General features: G+C 50.5%; 1 protein-coding gene across 4 annotated transcripts in view; it reads left to right on the forward strand.

The window, feature by feature from the left end:
• The first annotated feature begins 8493 nt into the window (after nt 1-8493).
• Nucleotides 8494-20679, forward strand: part of CD6 (CD6 molecule) — a 38216-nt gene continuing 26030 nt past the window's right edge. For all 4 annotated transcript variants that reach the window (XM_040639180.1, XM_040639181.1, XM_040639182.1 and 1 more), the window contains exon 1: nt 8494-8760. In XM_040639180.1, the coding sequence (XP_040495114.1) occupies nt 8700-8760 (61 nt within the window). In that variant the 5' untranslated portion in view covers nt 8494-8699. The remainder of the gene's footprint in view (nt 8761-20679) is intronic.

Raw genomic sequence — 20679 nt, forward strand, 5'->3', positions numbered from 1 at the left:
GTTAGTACCAATAGATACAACCCACATAAAGAAAAGTTTTTTGGGCCCTTGATAATGTTTAAGAATATAAGGGAGGCTTAAGACTAACGAGGCTGAGGGGCGCCTGGGTGGCACAGCGGTTAAAGCGTCTGCCTTCGGCTCAGGGCGTGATCCCGGCGTTACGGGATCGAGCCCCACATCAGGCTCCTCCGCTATGAGCCTGCTTCTTCCTCTCCCACTCCCCCTGCTTGTGTTCCCTCTCTTGCTGGCTGTCTCTATCTCTGTCAAATAAATAAATAAAATCTTTAAAAAAAAAAAAAAGACTAACGAGGCTGAGAACTGTTGCTCTCTCTGTGTGCTGGAAGTGGGGAGACACGCCCCGCAGAGATTTCAGTGGCTGTGATATTGGAGAAGATTTTCAGTATCCAAAGGTCTGGGGCATGCCAGGACACGGCCTCAGTGGCAAAGAGCAAGACTTTGCACCTTGCATCCTCTCCCACCAAGAACAGGACACAGTACGCAGTGGGCCTGTTTCAAATTCGGAGCATGGACAATCCTTAGCAATTCTGTTCTGACCCATTGATCCTGTGATCGAGGGGCTGCCAGTTCTGAGTGGGGCCCAGAGTGGAAGGGTCTGTGGCCATTCCGGGCAGTGGTGCAGGCCGCTCTCCCAACGTGGCCGTGAGACGTGGACAGTCCCATCATGCCAGAGATGCCAAGATGGATAAGGACGCTGTGTGGAGTCTCTGGAAGGTTCTAAAGGGGGAGAATTTGCAGCACAAGCCTCTAGAGCCCTGGAGCAAATCTATAATTCCTGCAGCAAAGAACCACTTGTCATTCGGAAACCATCTCCTGCTGCGCGCCACCAGGCCCTGAGAGAGACTGGTGCCTGATGGCCAGTCACCCAGGACTAGCCACCTGAGGGCTGTTCATAAGCTGGGTATTATCCCCCACGCTGGGTTGTAAGGGACTCACTGGACACCACAGCGTCAGGCCCCGACAGGCCCAGAAGGTGCAAAGAAATGATAAGAACAGAGGGTCTTGACCTCTGTTGCGTTCATGTTTCTCTTCGAACACATACCTCTGGCTTCCATGGAGCCGTCATTGATGGAGGAGGAGAACGTGAGGCCTGGTTCTCAAATGGGACAGCTCAGTAGGCAATTCCTCACTGGAGACGGAAGTCCTCCCGGGGCGGGGGGCAGAGGTGTGAAAGTACCTTAGGTCACCTGCTGCCTGGGGAAGGAAGAGGGGCTGAAGGCATGGTTGTGCACGAGCCCCTGGGCAAGGCCTGGGCACCACGCACCCAACTCTCTGTCTTATGTTGATGCCCGGCAGAGAAGCTCTGCCCACGGGAGGCTCCAGCCAGGAGTGGGCGGGGTGCCTTTTCCTGTGGGTGTCAGGGCAGCGGGAGGCAGGAACGGGGGCTGTCCCTGGGGAGGACCGTACTGAGAACTATCTCGTAAGTCTGACATCGAGTACTACTCGCTAGAGTGGGGCCAACACAGGGATGTGCCCTTTTACTGACTGTCCTTCTCCTCCTTTGTCACCCCTCCGTGTTCCTCTCTGTTCCCTGGGATGGCATTCCCTGGTGACCCATCTGCAAGCAAGGCTCTTCTGAGAGGGGCAGGCGGAGCCCCTGTTTACCAGTGTGACGTCTCCTTGGCTCTCCTAGTACCTGGGACCCAACTCTACTTCTTTACTTATATAATTTAAATATTTGTTGTGTCTATTGTTTGTGATGTGACTCTCCCGCCAAGGACAGCAACATTGTCTGTTTTGTTCAGTGCTGTGTCCCCGGCACCTAGAACACATGACATCTGTGTTGAATGAGTGACCAAGTGACAACGGTTAATGGATGTACATTGAGGCTCTGGACCTCAAGGAAGACAGGGAGCTGGATGTGGCTGCTGGGGACTGTTTCAGGACTCTGGAGACAGGAGTTGGGCTTGACTCGAGCTGGGGCAGGGCTGGTCCAAGATTCAGAGCCCCATAGAGCCAGAACCTTCCTGCCAGAGAGGCCGTGGTTCAGACAAAGCATTCGTGCCAAAGGCCGAACATGCTATGGTTAAGAGCTCGGGGCCTTTGGGTGGACACACCTGAGTTCGGAGCCTTGCTCTACTCCACGTCTTGGCGGTGGGACCTTGAGCAAACCACCTAACTTCAGTTTCCTGATCTGCATGGGCGTGTTAGGGACAGCACCTGTTTCCTTGCGCTGCTCCGAGAATCGGGGCAGACACCACACAAAGCGTGGGGCACAGTAGGGTGCGCTCACTGTCAGCACGAGGCTTTCCCCTGTGCCGCACGTTGGGGGAGGCAGTCCTGGGGCTCCCCTTTCCTCTGGCCATAGAGGTAGACTTACATCACTCCACTTTGCTGGGCCAATGTCAGGAGAGAGACACAGTCTGGATGAAAGATGCCTGGGCTCCCCACAGGTTGGGGGAGAACCAAGTGTCCTTGCAAATTGAGTTCAGAAGGGCTTGGCTCTGGAACGCCTGGCTGGCTCAGTGGGTAGAGCATGGGACTCTTGATCTTGGGGTTGTAAGTTCAAGCCCCACGTTGGGCATAGAGTTCACTTAAAAAAAAAATCTTAAAAAAAAAAAAAAGGTCTTGGCTCCAAAGAGTTATAAATAAAAATGAGCTCATTAAGGGGCGCCTGGGTGGCTCAGTCAGTTGAGCACCCGACTCTTGATTTCGGCTCAGGTCATGATCTCAGGGTTGTGAGATTGAGCCCCTCATTGGACTCCATGATGGGCGTGGAGCCTGCTTAAGACTTAAGAGTCTCTCTCTCCCTCTCCCTCTGTCTCCCCCCCGCCCCCTCTTCTCATTGAGTTGGGTACCCACCCGGGGGGATCTTCCAGCTTCCTGTTCAGAGCTTCAAATCCATGAAACATGGGTGACTGAGGTGTGTCACATCAGTTCCCAGGGACACTCCCCCATGCTGTCCTGCCTCGAGTTACCCTGTGCCCTCTGCCAGGAAACCTAGCATCGTTCTCTTTGTCCTTCATTTCTTTTCCTTTCCTGTCCTGACTTCTTGTGGCTTTTTTTTTTTTTTTAAGATTTTATTTATTTGCCAGAGAGAGAGAGGTAGAGGGAGAAGCAGGCTCCCCAATGAGCAAGGAGCCCGATGCGAGGCTCGATCCCAGGACCCTGAGATCATGACCTGAGCTGAAAGCAGATGCTTAACGGACTGAGCCACCCAGGTGTCCCTTCTTGTGGCTCTTCAACCCATTCCGTTTGATCGTTCTGCTGGTTTATCATACACATTTAATTGAACAAAGTCAGAAGCTAGTCAACGTTTTACGCTTCTGACAAATAATAGACCTTTCCAACTCTGCTCACTCCTTAGTAATTCATGTCATCGTCTTCTGGTTCCTTATTTTTATCTTGTTTTTTTCTAGCCCCACAAATTACATTATTGTCATCATCGCTTATGTAATTCACCTCCATGATGACATATTTCTTTGCTCACCGTTCCTACTTGAATCTTATACTTCCCTTCTGGGATTATTTTCCTTGTTCCTGAAGAATATCCTTTAAAATTTCCTTAGGTGAGGGTCTGCTGGTTGTAAATGCTCTCCATTTTTATCTGCAAATCATTCTCTACAACCTCATTCTTCTTTTTTTTTTTTTTTCCGAGTCTATAACAAAGCCATTCTGGTGTGTGCGTGTGTTTTGATTGAGGCATAATTGATACATCCTGTTCGTTTCAGGCACACACGCTAAGGATCTGACACTCAGACGCTGTGCAAAGGGATCACCACGGGAAGCGAGCCACCATTCACACCGTAACAAGCTACAAAATGTTTTTTATTTTCCTTGTGATGAGAATGTCCAAGCTCCACCCTCCTGGCAACCTTCATGTCTGCGCCACGTTACCCTGACTTGGGTCACCCTGCTGCACACCACATCCCTATGACCTGTGCATTTCTCAGCTGGAGTCTATACCGCCCGACCCCCTTCATGCAGTTTGCCCACCCCTGCCTCCCCCAGCAGCCACCGCTCTGTTCTCCGTATCCACGAGTTTTGTTTTGTTTGTTTTGGCTGTTCGATTCCACATATCAGTGAGATCACATGGTATTTGTCTTTCTCTGTCTGACGTATCTCACTTAGCATAACACCCTCTAGGTCCATCCATGTTGTTGCAAATGGCAAGATCTCATTCTTTTTTATGGATGAGTAATAACCCATTGCACACGTCCACCACAATTTCTTTAACTGTTCCTCCATAGATGGACATTCAGGTGTTTCCGTATCTTGGCTTTGGTAAATAAGGCTGCAAAGAATATGGAGCCACATATGTCTTTTTGAGTTAGTGTTTTCCTTTTCTTCAGATTAATACTCCAAAATGGAATTGCCAGATCATATGGTATTTCTCTTTGTAATTATTTGAAGAAACTCCATACTGTTTTCTGTAGCGGCTGCACCAATTTCCATTCCCAGCAACAGTGTACAAGGATTCCCTTTTCTCTACGTCCTCGCCAGCATTTGTTATATTTTGTCCTTTTGATAATAGCCATTCTGACAGGTGTGAGGTAAATACCCCGTTGTGGTTTTAATTTGCATCTTCCTGATGATTAGTGATGTTGGGCATTTTTTCCTATGCCTGTTGGCCATCTATATGTCTTCTTTGGAAAAATGTCTTTTCAAATCCTCTGCCCGTTTTTTAATCAAAAAAAATTTTTTGCTATTGAATTGTATGAGTTCTTTACATATTATGGCTATTAACCCCTCATCAGACATATGATTTGCAAATCTATTCTCCCTTTCTGTAGATTGTTCAATCTCATTCTTGGAACATGTTCAAGGTCGACTATTATTTTCTTAGCACTTTGAGATGGTATTCCATTGTCTTCCAGCTTCTATTGCTAACATGAAAAAGTTAGCCGTAAGTCTACTTTGTAGTTGGTCTTTCCAGGAAGTAGCAATTTTGTTACCACAACTGATTGGTGTAGATCTATTGACTGATGTGTGTATGAAAACAATTTTATTCTCTTTATTGTTATTTCTACCCCCCCCCCAGTTTTATCAAGAGAGATTTTATTTAACAGGAGGGGGTTGAGGAAGCTTCTGGAATCTGAGGGCTATGTATTTCATCAATTCTGGATTTGACCTATTCACCTTGTTCCATCCTCTGTCTCTTAACTTCTGTTTCATAGTCTTCTCTTGGAGACTTCTTTGTGCAGCATTCTGGGTAAGTTCTCCAGACCTGCTGTCCAGCTCACTAGTGTTCTCTTTTGCTATGTTAATCTGCTGCTTAATCTGTCCATTCGATTGCTAGTTTAGAAGATTATATTTTTCATTTATAGAAATACTGTTTTTTTTTTCAAATCTTCCTGGTCACTTAGTTCCTTATCTATAGTCTCTTATTCCTTATCTACAGCCTCCATTACCAACTCTACTTTTTTAAGCATATGAGACATCCTGGTTTTATATTATGTGTACCGTAAGGCCCATAGCTAAAGTGTTTGAAGGCCTGGGTCTGTTGCTTACTGCTTTGTGTGCAGTTCTCACTTACAGTGCCTTGTGATGGTTACTTTTATGTGTCCGCTTGATTGATCCATAGGGGTCCCAGATATCTGGTTAAACATTATTCTGGGTGTGTTAGTGAGGGTGTTTCTAGATGAGATTAGCCTTGGGTCAATCGGCTGGGTAAAGCAGATTGCCCTCCCCACTGTGGATGGGTTTTGTGCATTGAAGGCCTGGATAGAATAAAAAGCAGTAAGAAAGAATTGTCTCTCTCTGCCTGTGTTCAGGTGAGGACACCAGTCTCCCCCCTACCTTTTGACTCAGCCTCTGACTGAAACTTACATCACTGGCTTTCCTGGTTCTCGGGCCTTTGGACCTGTACTGAAATGATACTCCCAGCTCTCCTGAGTTTCCAGCTTGCCGACTGAGATCTTAGGACTTTGTTTCCAAAATCACTTGAGACAATTCCTTACTTTATTTTTTTCATATAAGGGCTCCTGGGTTGCCCATTTGGTTGAGCACCCAGCTCTTGGTTTTGGCTCAGGTCATGATCTCATGCGTCGTGGGATCAAGCCCCACATCGGACTCCATGCACAGTGGGGGGTCTTCTTGAAGATTCTCTCCCCCTATCCCTCCCCTACTTTCTCTCTCTCTCTCTCTCAAATAAATAAATCTTTTTAAAAAATCTTATATAAATTCCATTAATTCTGTTTCTCTGGAAAACCCTGATGAATACACTTGGGTCCTGTGTTTTATTCTTTCTTCGTTTCTTTGTTTCTTTCTTTCTTTTTGTGCATGTGAGCTGACTTTCCCAGGAGCTTTTCTGTGGGAATTCTTTGAGGCTTCAGTTTAAGATGAGTTACTTTACTTCAGAGAGGATTTTTGGATTTGCTTCCACAAAGTGCCCCGGGAACAACTATCTGCTTTAAATTCTCCTGTTGTTCTTTACTTGTTTGCAGTGGTGGTGTTTTTGCCTCACAGGTAGTGGGAATTCCCTCTCGGACCCACTTGCAGGTGGACTTGTGGTTAAGAGCATTTTGGGTTAGCATTTCTTTTTCTTCCACTCAGAGTCAGTGCTGAGCCAAGCACACTGTCTGTCAGGTCCCTTTGAGAGGTTTTTTTCTTTCTTAGTTCATTCACTGTGGGTGTCGTTTTTTCCTTGTTTTGCTGTGGGGGGGGTGGTTTCTGATTTTATTTCTCATTTGCTCAGGCTCTAGGTTTTGTCCTATTAAACTGAAGTTCTTGGCCTCCTGGGATCAGCAGGTCCCTCAGGGCAACCCCTGCTTCCGCTCTCAATGATCTCTTTGAATTTGCCCTTTCTTGTCATTTTGGGCTCTGATAATTATCCTTACTTTCTTGCCACCTCAACTTGGCATTTCTAAAGATTTTTCCAAATATTTTTATCCCCCCCTTTTGTGTGTGTTTTGTATCAGGAGAATTTACAGTCTCTGCCGTTTATCATGTTGTCAGAAATGGAGATCTAGCCAACCTCGCCAGCCCATTCAGCCGCGTTTCTCTTAGGATGAGGCTCTCCTTGTGTTCATCCTACCCTGGCCTGTAGTTTGGGAACTCCGTGCTCCTTGAGGGCAGGAATATGGTTTCCTGTCTTTGCCTTCCACAGAGCCCATTCCAGAGCTCCCCACACCAAAGCCTTCCTAAGTGTCAGTTCAACAGAAGTGAACCCAGGGGATGGAAGCCCCCATCCGCTGCCTGTGCTACCAGGGACCTTCCACAAGAGGGCAGCCTCCGCCGGTGCTGGAGTCAGATCTACCCCACGGGTCAGGGCAGGGTTTACGGTGGAGGGGCCTGGCTCTCTGTGGCTCCCAAAGGGGCAACGTCAGATGCCCCCTTGGGCTGGACATAGTGGAGAAATCCTCCCCATTCCACAGATGGAGAAATGAAGTCAAACAGGAAGGAAGGAAGTGTCAGGCCAGGACAGATAAATCTGAGATGAGGTCATGTGGGGAAGGGCCAGGACGGAACCAGTCTCCTCTGGACTCAGTGTCTTCGAGGATTCTGCTTACACAACCAAATTAAGTTTTCTGTTCCTTCATTCACCCAACAACATTCATTCGGCACCTACGGTGTGCCCCACAGGGAGTGCAGTGGTGAGTTAAACACACGGGCGCCTGGTTGGCTCAGTTTGTTGAACGTCCGACTCTTGGTTTTGGCTCAGGTCATGATCTCAGGGTTGTGAGATGGCGCTCTGACTCGGGCTCTGGGCTCAGTGCAGAGTCTGCTTGGGATTCTCTCCCTCTCCTTCTGCCCCTCCCCCCACTCATGCTTTTCCCCACTCCCCTCTACAATAAATAAACAAAATCTTTAAAAAATAAAAACCCACACTAGGTCCCTGTCTCCTTTAAAAAGTAAAAACCCACACAGGGTCCACTGCAGACCAGCTGAACAACTCAGCGTTTCCCAAGGAGCCCTGGCCTTTTGCTCCTGCTGTTCTTTCTGGCCCTTCCAGAGGCCTTCCACCATCTCTGCCTGTTGAAATCCTGCTTATTCTTGCTGGACCAGCTCCCATGCCTGACTCTCCCTGAGGAATGAACACCCAGCCCAGTGCCTGAACGTGGGGGTCCTGTAGCTTCCTGTGCCATCTCAGGGGACATCCCTAGCCTGTAAGGAGATGGGGGACAAACCATCTCTCAGGCCTTTCTCCACTTATAATTCTCTGAAGGGAATCTGAGCCTTTCTTCTCTCAAAAGTGCAAGACCACACTCTCCTTCCCAGCCATCAACACACCCGAGAACAAAGCAAGTCTTGGGATTTTATCCCAGAAGAGCTGGATCTCCGTGAACTGGGTCATGCGTCCACTCTTCCTGCATGTACTGACGGCATCTCCTATGTCTCAGGTCTCCAGAAAGGAAGCAGACCCTCACTTCCCTCTTCCTTAGGAGACACTTGGAGGAAGTGTGTATGTGTGTGTGTATATGTCCTACTCTGTGACTTTTGGGGTTCAGCCAGGCTGGGTGGGCTCCCAGCAGAGGCAGCTGGGCTCTCTGTCTCAGCCCCTGTGATACCAGCCTGGCTTCCTGGAGACCAAAACCACAAGTAGAGCACAGAGGCGTGAGAGACACTCACAGGCTGGGTTTGGTCGCATGTGTGCAAAGGAGTGCTCTCTTTCTTGCAGAGAGAAAGTTATAAGCAGGAGCAGCAAAGGTCCGAGCGGGTGCGAGGAGCACATAGCAGCCACATCCCCTCCTGGCCCCAGGATGGCCCTTCCCGCTGGCGGACACTCATAACGGTCAGAGATGACGCCAAACATGTGGCTCTTCTCCGCGATCGTCGGATTGCTGACAGCAGCCCTCTCAGGTAGGACCCCTTTCCCACCTCCTGCCACTCGTGCTGGAGGACCCGGGTCCTGGCCTCTTGGCCCCCTTGCTGGTCATTTTCTCACTCACCTTTCTAAAGCCTTCTAGGCAAGACTGTCCCGGGAGGCCCCAGCTCTGGTAATGGCGACCGGGACCTGGAAAGGGTCCAGGAACTCCCTGGAAGGGCCGGGGTATACTTGAATGTTGCTAGAAGACTCCTGGGCATGAGATGATGTGGGCAGCAGGCGTGGTGTCTCCTCAGCAGGCTCCCAGGGTCTGAGGAGGGAGACGCCTCCCACCATAGGTTCGGGAACTCCCCAGCCCTATTTCTTGGCAACTCTCAGTAGGGAGCGGACTGCCTTTCAGAAAGGTAGGACCACTGGTGATTGTATTCTCAACCCCGAAGCTGAGGCTCTGGACTCACTAGGCTTCTACCGTTCACGGTAGAACTGTCCAGAAACAGAACTTGGGGAAGCCAATGGGCGTTGAGGATAGCCGTTGGCTCCGGTGCAGCCAGTAGGGGTAGTTTGGGGCACAAATGAATGGGCAAGCTCTTCCCCCCATCCTGAGCTCCCCCTGGGTGCCAAGGCCCTTCGAGACCTGGGCTGGGGCATCAGGTAGCCAGAAAGTTTGGGGCCTGGCTGTGCCCTTCGGATGCTGTTGGCCTCTGCTGCACGTGGGGTGCAAGCTGGCAGGAACTGTTGGGACCTCACATTTTGGGGATGGGGAGATGCATGGAAACAGAATTCTGGGCCAGGGAGTCCAGGCCCCCCTGGCAGTGGTGATATCAAGTGCTTTCTTTCACTTTGCTTTCAGAAAGAGACCAGAGAGGTCCCATCGGGAGGGGCATCCAAGCCGACTAGGAGAACTGGGGAGTGTTTTGGGGTGGCGGCAGCTCTTCTCTCTGCCTCTATCTAGAGGCACGTGCTCTTGACCCCACCCTGGTTCAGGGAAAGCCATGTGGCTCTGGGAGCGGGAACAGGTGTACCTTCGGCTCCGCGTGGAGCGGCCTGGCTTCTCCCGCTCTGCCAAGAGCACCTGGAGCTCGGCTACCTTCTGTCCCTGAGCTAAGACAGACAGATGGTTGGAGGGGCGTCCCTCCTTCCCCATCTCCATCACCGCCACCCTCTGTCCTTTTCCATGAGGCCCAGCCGCCAGCCTCGGCTTGGAATAAAGTCTGGGACAGAGAGGTCTGCTGGCCGGCCCCGGGGCCCCAGGGACCTGGGCTCGAGTGGTGCCTGACAGCAGGTGGGAACCCAGGGCCCCAGCAGAGCTCAGGAGGGTGAGATGAAGGGGCTCCTGGAGCCAAAGTCCCTCCACCCGAGTCCTTTTCGTCCCCTCCTGACGCTCCCGTCTGGCCCACTCCACTCCCAGTACAGATATTTACTTCATGTTCCTGAAACTGCGTTTATAGGCAAGGGCCCCACTTGTTACTAATACTAGTTTAGTTTTGAAAGGAAACTTTATGTCACTATTGTAAGTGGAAAACTGACAGCATGTGTCATACATGAAAGGTGAAGGTAAACATAAAAATAAACCAATTTCTATCACACGCTAGCAAAAAGTTAAAAGGAGGCGAAGACCTTGGAGCCTGAAGCCCACAGCTGCGCTCTCTGTTGAAGGGGAGAGGTGGGATGGTGATACAGACACCCTGCCCCCAAACTGGCATTCTCTTCTTGACTTTCCAGGGGGACTGAGAGCCCCCGGAGCAGGGACTAGCTTCCCTGCCATGAGATTTCATAGCACTAAATGCTGCTTCCTTAAAGCCTCGAAGGTTCCTGGCGGTGCGTGTCCTCCTGCTGAGAAGTACGGCCTGGCAGCGAGGGCATCGCAGAGGAAACTGCTCAAAAGCCCCGGGAGTGGGAGGGGAAGGCCAGAGTGAGCCGATGTGGGGTGGCTGTTCCCCCGGCCTGCAGAGCGGTCCTTCCCCTCCACCCAGGTCCGGCAGGCCCCGATTCGGGCAGAACCCAGCCCGAGGCAGGCAAAATGGACCCAGATCTGCTTGTGGGGTTCTCCTTGGCGAAATCGGTGTGTTGGGCAGAGCGGGTTGGGGAAAGGAAGTGAGGGCCTCCCAGGAGAGAAAGAAAAGGAAAGAAAGAAAAACAACAGAGAAGAGGGAGGAAAGGGAGCTAGGAGACTGAAGCCCATGAGGGAGTTCCCCGAGAGCTGCAAGGGTCATCAGGCTGTGCCCTGGGGTCACAGGCGGGTGGAGGCTGGCCCTCCTGGGCCCTGGCAGGCCCGGCCACGGCCTCCCCTCGCCTGCTCTCCTTTGCAGTCCTAGCACCAGGCTCCATCCTGGGCCTCACCCAGCTATTTCTCTGGCCAGCCCGGCCTTGATTCTGGGCTGTTCTCTCCTCAGGCCTGGGTGCGTGCTGTTGAATGACCAGAGCGGGGACCACACTTTCCAATTCTGCTTGTGCTCCCTGGAGGCCTGGGTCCGGGACCAGTTCGTCCCCTTACCCTCCAGTTTTGTGCCTCAGTTTCCTGATCAGCCAACTGGGGACAAAGAGGTAGAGAGAATGAACTTGAAGCCCTTGGTTGGGGAGGACAAGGTGGGGTCAGGAGACCGGGGTATTGCCTGGGCCCGGCCTCTAATTCACCATGCGTGCTTCTCTGATCTGGTTTTGCACCAGTGAAATGGGGCGCTTTGGGCAGAAAACCCCTAAGGGCTCGGTCAGATCTGACATTCTGTGTACAAAATAGTAACAAATAACCAGACCTTTCCCCCAAGGGCTTTGCCGAGGTCGGTGACTCGAATTCCATCTGGACCGCGGTCGGTGAGGTCCGGGGGCTGCCATTGGGCACCAGAAAGGCCATTTGTGGCTGCTCTAAAAAAAAAGTTTCTTAAATGAGCCAATTTCTAAAAATCTGGGTTTTTTTGCTTCTCTTGTAAATTCAATATCCAGAACTCATTTTTTTTATAAGTCCAGGAATTTTTAACTGTGACTCTCGGGGATCCTTTGATTAATATTTCATCAGATCAGGTCGAACGCAGTCAGCTTTCTTAAATAATAAATACCACTCACAAATGCAGCTTTTAATTAAGTGCCCTTGGATCTGTGATAGCCCAGACAGCGACCACCGAAATATGCATTTGAAACCTGGTAGTTTGAGTGGACAAGTGTTGGAAAGGTAACATACAGAGCAGATTTTGAAGATGGGTTCAGAAAAAGAACATAAAGTATCTCATTAATAATTTGTGAATTACATGTTGAAACGATATTTTGCATAGGTTGAGTTAAATACATTTTATTGTAACAATAAAGCTTGTCTATTCCTTTTCAACTTGTAAAAAAATGTGGCCACTAGAAAATCGTAAATGACCTCTGTGGCTTGTGTTGTTTCTACCGGGTAGCACTGCCTGAGATGATCTAAACGGCTTCTACAAATTTAATGAATCTGGTTCTCTTATAAATGCTCCAAATACCTCCAAGAAACAAGCCTTTTCCAAGGATTTCAGAGAATACTCTCCACTCTAAAAAACAAACGTTTAAACAGGGTGAAAATTAAGTTCTCTTAAATATTCTAATAATGTTTACAGACATTGCCAAATTCTCTGAAATTTTTCACTTAAAATTTCAACTAAAGTCGATGACTCGGTCACACACGTGAGCAATGCTAGCAGCCAAGTGTTCTTAGAACATCACAGATCCAGGCCTTTATGCATCAACACACAGCAATTGACCCAACTGACACTTAGCATAACTGTATCGTTGCTATGGGTTTTCATGTACTTCCACCATCTTCCTTTTTAAAATTCGAATCTTCTGGGGCTTCAAAGCCACTTACCGAGGAGAAAAGGATTGTCCCATAGCAGGTAACCTGGATGATACCCCGTAGAGGGGAGTGTCTCTGTCTTAGGGACTGAAATGAGGTCAGCTCTTTTATTGTTTTGCCGAAATGTAAGATATGATTGTCCTGTGTTGCTGATGGGTACGCCGTGTGCTTTTGCATAGCCTCTGCCCTCTGCTCCCGCGGGTCCCTCGACCCATAAATGACTTCAAGACCCAAGGTCTACAAACAATTCTCAAGGTCACCCCTGTCTCAGCCCAGGGGGCTTCAGCACTTGATTGGATCAAATGAAACAAATGTGTTTCCGATTCTCTTCTTCTTTCCCTGCTGGCAAGACTGCAACCGACAGATGTATAAATAATGTATGACCGGCATTTGTATATTTCTCCCGGCTCCGTCTGGCTCTCTGATCACAGGTCAATGACTGGTGGGGGCTTTAGCGTGGCGGTCACCACAGTGGTGATGTGGCACCAGGCAGCTCCCAGGATAACGTGGGTTATTACAGACAGTTCTAGAATGAGTAAGAAACACTGTCCACAGACTCCCTCTTTCGGTCTGTATTTATCGAGGCCCGTTCTGAGCTAGCCTCACTTTCTGATAGGAAGATTCAGGAATTAAATTGGGCCCCCAGCTGTTGATTCCAAGGCTGAAGAATCAGCTCTCTTCCTGAGGGCAGGGAGGGATTAAGCAGGTGGTCCCAACTGAGGCTTTGGGACAGGGCCTTGGAGGAAAAGACCACGCCGGCTCGACAGCCATGAAACCACCAACCACCACCCGTACTGATGCCCAGCTCTGCCCTGAGCAGACCCTGGTGGGCCTAGAATCCCCAGGCCCACCTCCTCTCTACTCACTGTGTCCTCCAGACCCTCCAGCCCACCCTCGGCACTGCTCCCACCCCACCCCCCACCCCTTGGCCACTGGGGCCAGGGCGACCAGAGTTACTCAGGCAGCACTTCCTGGGGGCCCTCGTTCCTGCCCCTTCCCAGTGTTTGAGAAAGCTGCCATCTATCTGACAATCTACTTAATACTCTCAAATGATGTTTTAAAGTATAAATACTTTCATTTTTACAAAAATCTTTATGTTGCTTCCTTAAAGATAGAGCCATTGTAAATCACCTTAATCGTAGTAATGGTGAAAATAACCATCATGGAAACAAAACAATGTTACTAAATTCAGATGTGTGGCTGCTTTCTCTTTGCTCAAAGGGAGGGTTTCTAGATGTCAGGCAGTAAGGACAAGCGCCCTGGGAGATTTTCTCCTCCAAGTCATCAGAAAGGCAGAAAGGGAAATTTCCTTTACCTAGCTAATGTAAGACCATGTCAGTGACCACCTAAACCAGTTTTCAAACCTTTGGGTATGTGTCTCACTCTTTGGAAGCACTGATCCAGAGAAAGGACAATGAGGACAGATAATCTGTTCCCCTTACTGGACACAGCCTGGGGAAGCCTTCTGCTCACCTTCCCAGGGGCCCCCTGGACAGTCCCTGGATTCCTGGTGAGCCTTGAAATCGGGGACGGTGCCCAGATTCACGCCGCACAATTTAGCTGGGAATTGAGCCACCGGGAGAAGGAACCTGGAGGAGGGGCGAAGTGGGGGTGGATTCTTAGAACTCACTCTGGCTCTCGATTGCTGGGTCATCTTGGGCAGGCTCATTCCTTTCTCTGTCCCAAGTTCCTTCACTGGAAAAATGAGCAAATTGAACACTAAAGACCCAGCCGAAACATCTTTGTACTCTATGTCTGTGCCTCAAGGCTTTTACTGTTTGTAGAGTGGGGCAGCCACACATCTGAGGTCCAGTTGTTAGAAACCAGCCCGGGGGGCCCCTGGGCGGCTCAGTCGGTTAAGTGTCTGCCTTCAGCTCAGGTCATGATCTCAGGATCCTGGGATCGAGCCCCGTGTGGGGCTCCCTGTTCAACACGGAGTCTGCTTCTCCCTCTCCCTCTGCCCCTCACCACAGGATGGAAGTTAATTTAGATAATGCATTGGAAAGGGAAGTGCCTGAACATAGCAGTGCTTTAAAATGCTAGCTTATAAATGTTACAGAGCGAGGAGAAAGATCTTGTATATGTGAATACAGGATTTGGTGGTTAACACGCAGTTTGCACAGCAAGCTCATTTACCCACATGACAACCCCATGTATAGATGAGGAAAGCAGGGGTTATCGAGGCTGAGAGATTGGCCCGAAGTCTGTAGCTAGTAAGTGCCAGGACTTCAGCTTAGGTGTCCCGACTAGTAGCTCTGACTCTTCCCTAGGGAGGAGTGGCCTGGCTTGTCTCCCAGCTGGCTGCCCTTGGGGCTTCACGCAAATACGAGGCATCTTCCCTGGCTACGACACCCCCCCTTGCAGCCAGAGGGACCTCTGAAGGTCCGGGGTCCCCTGGAAGCCTTCTCAGGGACAAATGGGGTCAAATGGGGCTGCTCTCACCAAGGCCCAGCCCTCGCGGGGTCTACAGTGCACTTACCTGCCTACCTGGGCCAGAAATGAATGAGGGTGAAGCTAGAGAGGTGCCATGAGCCTAGGGAAAGTCTGCTTGGCAGGAAGCTCCATCTAGTTCCATTTATTGAGCACCTGCTGTGTGCCAGGCCCTGTAGGACAGCGTGATGTGGGATATGAAGGTTTGCCCTTGAACACTTGAAGTGTTGTGGGGCAGATGATAAAAACACACAAGAGTCAACCTGGAATAGGTGTGATGACAGGTGCATTCCGATGACAGCCATAACCACCACCCACTGCAGGGGACTTACCGTTCTCTGAGCAGCAGCTAAGCTGCTCCCGCCCCGCCCTGACATTGGAGCAATCTCCCCATTTTACAGGTGGGTCAACTAAGGCTCAGAAAATTATGTATTTTGTCCCAGGCTGGTGGCTGATGCGGAGTTTAAATCCAGGTCTATCGGTCTTCAAAACCCGCATTCTCCATCACCGGGCTACACTGCCTCCAGGAGCTGGGAGTCCAAGGAGGGAGAGCTCCGGCCTCCTGGAGACAGGGCGGCTTCCCTGACAGGGGAGCACGGATGTCTCAGGGGGCTAGACAGACAGAGAAGGATGGCACAAAGACATTTTTAAAAATGAGTGCATGCAAAAACTGCTGCGGTCTGAGTAAAGTGTATATAGGTTAGTTGTGTTACATCAATATCAACTTCCTGGTTTTGGTAATTTACTCTAGTTAGTTACCGAATATGTCACTATCGGGGAAGCTGGGCGATAGCTGCATGGGCCTTCTCTGTGCTGTTTTGCAACTTCTTGTGAGTCTGTGATTTCAAGATAAAAAGTTAAAGGCGGGGGGGGGGGAGCATTCCACGCGGAAGGACTGATTTGAGCAGAAGCCTGGAGGTCAGACCGGCAAGGCGAAAATGCAAAGGGGCTAGCGGCAGGGAGGGGCTGACGGCCGGCCCTGCTGGACCTGTAGGTCCTGTTTTCTTCCTCCTGACTCACCTGTTCTGCTGTGAGAGGAGGATGCGACGACGAGCGCGGTGACTGGCACACAGAAATTACACACATAAACCGTGTATTTCAAGAGGTTAGCTGGCCAAGGATAGCTGGGCAATCAAAGGGGTAACGGCCTCCCGGGCCACACTGTAAATTCGTAAGTCTGTCTTCTCACTGCAGCCCTACTACGTGTGAGTTATTACCTCCATTTTAGCGGTGAAGTCGCTGAGGCTCAGAGAGGTGAAGGGACTTCTAGATCACACAGCTAATAGGTGCACAGCTGGTAGATCGTTAACTTAAGCTTATGACTCCTAATCCATGTTCTTTCCCAGCCCTGGAAAATAGGCAGGGTTTGGGCCACAGACCCCATTCATCTCGAGATTTCTCAGGAAAGGTTTCCTGATTCCCTGGAGACTTCATCTTACCCACTGTCGGCTAGGCTGTCGTGGAAACTGGGTAAAAAAAACCCCAAACCTTGAAGCTACTTGTGAGTCAGAAGTCACTTCCTGCATGAATATCCACTCTGAGCCTCAGTTTCCCCGGCTGTAAAGCAGGGTTGATGGTAACCTCCAGAACCCAGGTCTGGGATGAGTCTCCATGAGATGTTGGCTATGAAGTACTTAGAGAAATCTGGGGCTCCCTGGGGGTGCTGAAGAGCCCCACGGCCATAACTGCTGCTGGGCCTGGGGCCATGGGAGCTCACAGGGGCAGCAGAGAAAGAAGAGAGGGAAGCCCCAATTTCCGCCCACCATTTTGTAGATTCCTGTGGCCTGACTGCCTTCTGCCAGAAAATGGCCGCCAAGGGAGCCTCCGAGAGGCTAGCCTCAGTAGAGAGGCAGCACGGAGGGGCTGAGGGAGAAGCTGCAGGGCCCTGGGGAGACACAGACTGGGCTCCCATAATGGGAAAGTGATCCCCTTGCTTTCTCCTGGGCCTCCACCTGTGTTAGGAGGTGGTGGGGTACTAGGAGGTCCACCCTATATTTCCAGGCCTCCCCAACCACTCCATCATGGCCAAGCTGGACTTAGGGGAAGGATTTTATCTATTTTATCTGTGCTTTAGTATAAATTTTGGTAGGGTGTTCACCTTGCCTGGGAGGAGTGCGTGGGAGCTGGGCTGGGCGGGGGACAGAGGTGGGAAACCATGCCCTGGACAGGGGGCGGTCCATCCCCCACTCTGCTCAGGGAGATTCACTTTCCCTTCCTTTCATCAGCTAAACTGAAGTAAAGGCCCTCTCCAAATGAATTAAGCTCCTTGGAGAAATGTGCCATGCTTTCCAGATAGGATTCTAGAAATATCATGACAGCATCTGGGCTGGAAGAAACCCCAGAGGGCTGCCAGTCATCTGCTCCTGTTTGTTAGAGGAGAAAACCAAGGTGCAGTGTGGGGGGTGACGTGCCCAAGGTCATGGAGCCGGTGCCGGGGTGGGCAGCCCGCTGGGCAGGGGCAGTAGTGGGGGTCCTGTGCTCTCGCACACGTGGCTGTAGTCCGCCGTGGTCTGAGGTGAGCACAGGTGACCCGGGCTCTGAGATGTCAGCTTGGCGAGGCGAGGAGCTGGCTTCCTGCACCCACTCTGCCTGCACACCTCAATGGTTGCCCTGTCCTCAGCCTCGGCCTTCTTTTTCTCTCAGGTTTTTCTTTTCTCCCCAACATTTTATTTCAACAGAATTTCAGGCTGGCTGAGTAGTTGCAAGTTCCATATGCTCTTCACTCAGATTCCCCAACTGTTAACATTTTACCACAATTGCTTTACATTTTCTCAGCCTACCCATTTTTTGGTCTATCTCTTCCTTTTGGCCTAAATCATTTGAGAGTAGGTTGCAGACATAAGGTCCCTTTCTCCTAAATACTTCAGTCTGTCTTTTTTTTTTTTTTTTTAAAGGACATTCTCTCATCCAGCCACAATACACATGTCAAACTGGGGTAGTTGACGTCAAGACAACATTAATAAATAATCCACAGACCTTTTTCAGATTTTGCCAATTGTTCCAATAATGTCCTTTAAGGCAAAAGAAAATTCTAGTTGGTGTGCCATGCTTAATTTTCCTTTGATCTAGAACATTTTCTCAGATTTTCTTTCTTTTTCATGACATTGATCCTTTTGAAGAGTCTAGTCCAGCTATTATTTTTTTTTAAGAATTTATTTATTTGAGAGAGAGAGTATAAGTGGGAGTGAGGGGTGGGGAAGCAGAGGGAGAAGCGGGCTCCCCACTGAGCAAGGAGCCCGATGCGGGGCTCAATCCCAGGACCCTGGGATCCTGACCTGAGCCAAAGGCAGACGCTTCACCGACAGAGCCACCCAGGCGCCCCGACAGTCCAGTTATTCTGTGTAATGTCTCTAGTCATGGTTGGTTTGATGGTTCCTCATGGTTAGTCGTGCCTCCTGTGGCAGGAACAGCATAGAAATGTTTGCTCTTCTTCTCAGTGCATCGTATCAAGAGGCACTGGAGTCAGCTTGTCCCATCTTGGTGTTCTCATTCTGATTGCTTGGCTAAGGTGATGTCTGCTAGGTAAAGTGACTCTTTTCTCCTTTGTAACTAATATGTGTCTTGTGGGCAGATTCTTTGAGGCTGTGTAAAAATGTTAGTCCCCCTCAAACCTTTGCCCACCAGTTGTAACATGATTCAGGGTTCTGGCCTGAGCTGGTTATTATCACCACCGCTTCTGGATGGTGACGTTATGACTCCATCACTCCTTCGACAAGTTTAGTCGCTGACTTGGCTTTCTTTGCTGGTTCGGAGGGTAGGAGCCCGGTGGCTCAGTGCCTGGAAGGCTGGAGCTGATGAGGCAAAAGGTGTTCGTGAGCCCCTCAGATCGAGCCTCTGGCGGCCGCCATCTTGCCCGGCCTAGACATTGGAGCTTGGTTCGCTCGTCTCTGCTCTCAGGGCCCCCTCTGTCCCCACCTACAATTTCTGCCATTCATTTGTTGAGCTCCAGCTCCAGGCTGGCCAGCACTCTCAGCCACTGCGGATAGGGGACAAAGCCCTAGACTTCAAGGAGCTTCTATTCTAGTGGGGAACATAGAGAAATGAGCAAGCATGTTTTAGAAGAGTATCATATCAGAGAGGAGTACATGCAGCAAGGGAAATAAAGCCAACCAAGGCAGACCGAGAGTGAGTGGGATGGGGGTCCCGGTAAGGCCTCTGGAGGCATTTGAGCAGAGATGTGAATGGTGAGATTAGCCTGGAATCCCGAGAGATCGAGAGCAGGGAGGAGGACCTTCCGGGTGGAGAGAACACAGGCGTGAAGGCTCTGAGGTGGAACGGTTGATGGACGTGCTGGAGGAGAAAGCCGAGGGGGAGAGAGAGCGGAGGAGATGGAGGTGGACAGGCTGCAGGTGTCGGCAAACACCGATCACATAGGGGCTTGGAATGAACCCAAGGGAAATGGGAAATCATCGGAGAGTTTCGGGTATCAAAGGACGTGATCTGGTTCGCCTTTATGCATATACAATTATTTAACTACCTTGTCTATGATCAACTCCATATTTAAACCTAAGTCAGTTTATTTAAACTTAGAAATCTTCCATCAACATCGTACATCTCCAACAAATATTACTTCAGTAAATAGAATGTCCGTATAAACAAAACACTGAAAACACAGTGGCATTAAAGAGCCTGCTACACACGCCTGGGCCCCCCTCCCCTCGTGCAGAGTGTGGGGTGTTCAAGGCTGAGCAGCACCACCCAGACCTGTAATCCCCAGCCCCGACGGGCTGCCAAAGGACGAATCCGCTGGCTGTGGGATTCAGCATTATTTGATACCCGATCTTAAATTGTCTGGTTTGGGAAACAATGCGCCGGTGGCGGGGTCAGGTGGGTGGGGGCAGCGGGGGCAGGAGGGGGCTGTGCTGTGAAGGAGGGAAGGGCAGTCTGCGGAGCACCCCCAAACCAGGAGCAGTCAGAGGCCGGACAGCTGCCTCCCACTCCGCAGTCAGACCCCAGCCGGCCCAGCCGGCCCATGTTAGCACAGAGAAACTGAGGCCCCCAAAAGGGGCAGGGCCGTACCCAAGGTCCTAATAATGGCTGATGTCAATTCTACCATTTTCCTTGTCACTCCCACCTGATTCCAGCTGAAAATTCACACCCGCCGTACTCATTCGTCATCCTCGTTGTAAAAACATTCTCACAACCACATGAAAAGAAATCTCACCCAGCACCCTCAGACAACTCGGCCTTTCATTCTGGAAGGAGGGAGTTTGCAAGTCCCCGGAGTGATGCAAGTGTTTAGTCTCGTCAGCATGGGGGTGGGTGTGCGGATGGGCATCGCACTGGCTACGATCCGTATTTGTCAGGGTGGCTGTGAGCATGTGGACTCTGGGGTCTGGGAGGCGAGGGTTTGATTCCAGGCTCCCGCACCTCCTGTGTGGCCCTGGGCAAGTTCCTGAACCCTCCTAAGGGAAACCAGGTACACCCGAATACCAGCTCCTCCATTCTTATCCTCTAGATGGACTTTACGCCCTCCCTGAGGTTCCTTACAGACCCTTTCCAGCCACCAGCCCGTGTGCGGACGGCCTCGGGTCCAGCCATGTCAGCATAAGCCGTGAAATGGTCCCAGGCAGCACCTGGGGGTTCTGGAAGTGAAGGAGGGGCTCATGTATGCATCTTGCGAGTTCCCCTCTTCTCCCTTCCAGAATTCCCTAGAAGCTTCCATGGGCTCTCCCCAGCCCCTGCTTCTTGCAGGCAACCTTTGTTACAAGTA

This window comes from Ursus maritimus, unplaced genomic scaffold (assembly GCF_017311325.1).
Source record: "Ursus maritimus isolate PB19 unplaced genomic scaffold, ASM1731132v1 scaffold_23, whole genome shotgun sequence".
NCBI lineage: Eukaryota > Metazoa > Chordata > Mammalia > Carnivora > Ursidae > Ursus > Ursus maritimus.